At 46.8% G+C, this 4,759-nt stretch overlaps 1 protein-coding gene across 1 annotated transcript; it reads left to right on the top strand.

The window, feature by feature from the left end:
• The first annotated feature begins 390 nt into the window (after positions 1 to 390).
• On the top strand, positions 391 to 1,781 carry LOC102433620 (DDB1- and CUL4-associated factor 12-like protein 2). Its single transcript, XM_014458675.2, is given in 2 exon segments — positions 391 to 802; positions 805 to 1,781. Coding segments are annotated over 2 exon segments (1,389 nt in total).
• Positions 1,782 to 4,759: the final 2,978 nt, after the last annotated feature.

Genomic DNA, 4,759 nt, shown 5'->3' on the forward strand with positions numbered 1-4,759 from the left:
TTAACAGACTCCAGCACAGTCCTCATCTCACACCCACTGGGCTCCAGCCTTGCCGCCAGCCACACTTCCCGCCCTCGCCTAGAACCCCGCCGCCGCCCTCGCTGCCTTGATCTGCCCAAGATCAGCTCCCGGCCCTGTTCCTCCCCGACCCCGCCATCCTCTCCTACTTCGCTGCCGCCGCGCCCCGGACCCGGTAGGCTCCGCGCCCCGAGGACGTCCACGATTCCTGGTTCCTGAGAGCCCGCGCACCCGGCTGACTGAGGTGCTTCAGTCCCCGCCGCCGCCACGGCCACCACGGGTGACACACACCGCCACCGCCACCGCCACCGCTATCGCCACAGCCGCCGCACCGCCGCCTCTGTCACCTTCACCACTCGCCGGCCGCCCACCATGGCCACGGAGCAAACAGGTAGCAGGAAGCGGAAAGCGCCCGCCATCGAGGGGGCCGCTGCGAGCTCGTCGTCCCAGGGCTGGGTGGCGGCGGCTGGAGAGGGCCCGCTGTTGCTGCCCAAGAAGCAGAAGCGGCCGGTCACGCGGCGCTCGCTGGTGCCCTACCTGATGGGCCGCGAGGTGGGCGCGCGGGGCCGCGCGGGGTTCCGGGGCTTCGAGGGCAGACTGCGCGGCTACGCGGTGCACAAGCTGCCCGAGCTGCTGCGGGAGCGCGAGCTGGCCCTGGGCACCCTCAACAAGGTGTTCGCGTCGCAGTGGCTGAACGCCAGGCAGGTGGTGTGCGGCACCAAGTGCAACACGCTCTTCGTGGTGGATGTGCAGTCGGGCCAGATCACGCGCATCCCGCTCTTGCGAATCGGAAACCCGAGCCGCCTCGGGCCCAGCCAAGCTGTGGCATCCACGCCATCGAGCTGAATCCCTCCAAGACGCTTCTGGCCACCGGGGGCGAGAACCCCAACAGCCTGGCTGTCTACCAGCTGCCCACCCTGGACCCCTTGTGCCTGGGCGACCGCCATGGCCACAGGGACTGGATCTTCGCCATCGCCTGGATGAGCGACACTGTGGCTGTGAGCGGGTCCCGCGACGGCACTGTGGCTTTGTGGAGAATGGATCCCTACAGGATCAATGGCAGCAAAGCCTGGCACAGTGACGAACAGCTCCCCGTGTACGCCCACATCCGTCCGAGGGACATGGAGACCATCCCCAGGTCCAGCACCAACCCCAGTAACCGAAAGGTGCGGGCCCTGGCCTTTAATCATAAGAACCAGGAGCTGGGAGCAGTGTCCCTAGATGGCTACTTCCACCTGTGGAAAGCCCGCAGCACCCTGTCCAGGATGCTGACCATCAGGCTGCCCTACTGCAGAGAGAACGTGTGCCTGACCTACTGTGATGAGTTGTCCCTCTATGCGGTGGGCTCCCAGTCCCACGTCTCCTTTGTGGATCCGCGCCAGCGCCAGCAGAATATCAGGCCCCTGTGTTCCCGAGAGGGCGGCACTGGTGTGCGCTCCCTGAGCTTCTACCAGCACATCGTCACCGTGGGCACAGGCCATGGCTCCCTGCTCTTCTATGACACCCGTGCCCAGAAGTTCCTGGAGGAGAAAGCCTCTGCCGTCTTGGACTCCACCAGGGAGCCTACAGGGAGGAAGCTGAGGCTCACGTGTGGCAGAGGCTGGCTCAATCACAATGACTTGTGGGTGAACTTCGGTGGCATGAATGAGTTCCCCAATGCTCTCTACACCCACTGCTACAACTGGCCTGAGATGAAGCTCTTTGTGGCTGGGGGGCCTCTCCCTTCAGGCCTCCACGGGAACTATGCAGGCCTCTGGAGCTAAGGGTGGCCTCTGTGTTCTCCAAGTGCCCAGATTTTCCCTCTAGTCCCCTCTCATTTTTCTTCACACCACCATCTTTTTTGCAAAGAATTTTAGTTAGCCATTAATTGTGTTCTCTCTTTGAGTGATTCACATATGCTATTTCTCTGGGCTGTACAGTCTTGGTTCCTATTGCAATTCAGTGCTTTAGTTTTTACCAGTATTTCAATAGTATGTTCAGGTCACATTTCTGATGTATGTTATTTCAGGAAACTGTGCTACAAAGTGTCTTTTGGGCTGGTCTGAGAAACAACCCATAATATAACAGGGCAGGTTTATAGCCCTGCTCCAATTAGAAAATGCTTTTCAAGTTCTAGATTGCCACCATTTGGGGGGTGTTTCATTTAGATGTTTGAAACTCAGTATTTGCTCTTTGTATATTGTTGGTGCATAAAATACTTTAAAAAATATGTTCTCTTAGTTAAGAAATCTTACGATGGTGTTCATCCTATTAATTGCAGTTTTGATTATTCAATGTAAATTTAGCATCACTACCCCTAGGCTCTCATTCTTCTTGTTTAAAGCTGCTATATTATGGCCTGATTTCTTGAGAAGCATTTATGTTACAGATTTTCAGAGCTAATCAAAACTGAGCTATATGTGGCAGGACAATCAGAGAGGTTCTTTTTGGGGTTAACATATCTTTAAAATTCAGGTAACATTATCCAGACAGCCATTTATGGAGAAAGGCCAGCTGTTGTACTCAATGTAGTTGTTTCTGATAGTTTTTTTTATTGTATACATGAATAATGCTTTTATCTCAAATGAATTTGTGATGTATTGCAGAAAAAATAAACGTTCATCATTTTAGCAATTAAGTGCTTCACTAAAGTTTTTGAATGGTTAATTATACATTTTATTATATCTTAATTGTCCTTCTAGGAATATATTAAAGTCAAAATCTTCCAGGAGAGAAACTGAAGCTGAAACATCAGCTATGCATACATTACTTTGTACATTTGTTTTTGAAAAGCAAACTTATGCTATTAACATGGGTTAAAAGATTAACACCTTGAATACATAACATCTAAATGTACTTGCTATAAGTTAGGAGAGTTAAGTGTCATTTGTGTTTTTAAGATGATTTACCAAACATTTTTATTTACACAGATGTGCATGTTGTCCTTATAACTACCTATTCACATATACTGTATATCTGACTTCCCATGTGAGGAAAGGCAAAAATATACACCACTTTTAATGCAGATATTTCAAATATTTTAAACTACAACCATCAAAACTTCCCACTTGCTCTTTATTTTGTTTTGTTTTTCTATTTTAATTTAAATTAGGTAATACGTGCACATGACCAAGACAATCATACTTTATAAAAGCTGTACAGTGAAAAGTAAGTTTGAAACCCTGGGATTTCTGATCTTCTGCCCATACATTACAAGCAGTACATTAGTGTGTTTGTCTATTTAGATATTTGTGTGTGTGCAATTGGTAAACAAATGATAGCACATGCTGCACATATCTGTGCCTTTTTATCACAAAATCTTAGAGATTGTTTCTTATACATATCTACTTAATTCATATTAATTGTATAGTAGTCCCCTGTATTGTTGAAACATACTTTATTCATTACGCACTTGATAAGCATTTATATTGGTTATTATTTTGTTAATATAAACTATTCCTCAGTGATTACTTAGGTGAATACATCTTTGCGCACATGTGTAAGTATATCTGTAAGATAAATTCCTAGAAATGGATTTGCTGGGTCAATTTTTTATTTAATAGCCATTGCCAAATTACCCTCCAAAGAGGTCCTATCAATTAGATTCGTGGTCAGAGTACCAAGAAGGATCTGAAACAAAGATCAAGAATATGAGGAAATAAGGGTAAGCAATAAAAATACTGTCAAGCCACAAACATACAGTTCAGGCTTACATATCTGGAGATAGATTACAAAGGACTGCATTCCTTAGATACTTAGCTATACCTAATAGGCTTTCCTGGTTTATTGCACCCCAGATTCCCTTATATTCAATGCATCAAATGTCAGTGAACAAAATCCAAGAAGAAGATGAGAGCCTGAATTAGGTAGAATATCTGAGGTAAGTGTGGAGAGGGATGAAATTTTTAAAATGAGGAAAAAGTAAAATATGCAAACAGTAATTGGTATTTCATGTGAAGGGTGAAGAAAGCCAAAGAGTTTAAGTAGATTTTAAGGCTCTGGCTTGAATCTTAATGAATAGCAGCAGCAAATGAATACAGGGAACATAGGCATAGAGGATACATGTGGAGGGTGATCAACTCGACTGAGCACATGTTGAATTTGAGGTACCTATGTGATATCAGGAGAACATGCCCAGTGAAGAATTGGCTGTATATCCCAGAATGCTGGGAAAGTGAGTGGTATGAAAAAAGGGGGGGGGGATGGATACAAAATAGAAGAGGCTTATTTTACCCAAATTCTGTGACCTCATCAGCCTCAGACAAAATTTTAATACTAAAATTACGATGAATTTTGAGTCTCCACCCTAGTTCCAAAGACTGTTTTTCACCCAAATATACCCGCCCCCCTAAATATTTACCTAGGGCCTTGCATCAGTCAACTAATTAAGCTTTTTCATTGGCCAAATGCTGGTACCTTCTTGGAGAACCAGAAATCGGACCTTAGCCACAAAGCAGGATTTCACAGTGATTTCTGGACCACTTAGCTTGCTGGTCTGAGATGTCTCCAGCATTCTCAACAGTCAGCTGGCACTGGTACTGCCAGCAGCTGCACAGAGGTGAAGGATCACCTCACCACCAGCTGCTCCTGGCCCATGTTTGAGTTCCCGCCTCAATGCCACAGGTGCTGTTCTCTGCCAATTTTCCCAGACTACCAAAGCACAAAGGAAATGCACCACAATCAAAAAAGCACAAATACAAAGAATTAGAAAAGAGAAAGAAGAAATCATCACAGGCATAGATTTATTAGGCAGGCAAATGTA

The sequence above is a fragment of the Myotis lucifugus genome, unplaced genomic scaffold, assembly GCF_000147115.1.
Source record: "Myotis lucifugus unplaced genomic scaffold, Myoluc2.0 scaffold_2, whole genome shotgun sequence".
Taxonomy (NCBI): domain Eukaryota; kingdom Metazoa; phylum Chordata; class Mammalia; order Chiroptera; family Vespertilionidae; genus Myotis; species Myotis lucifugus.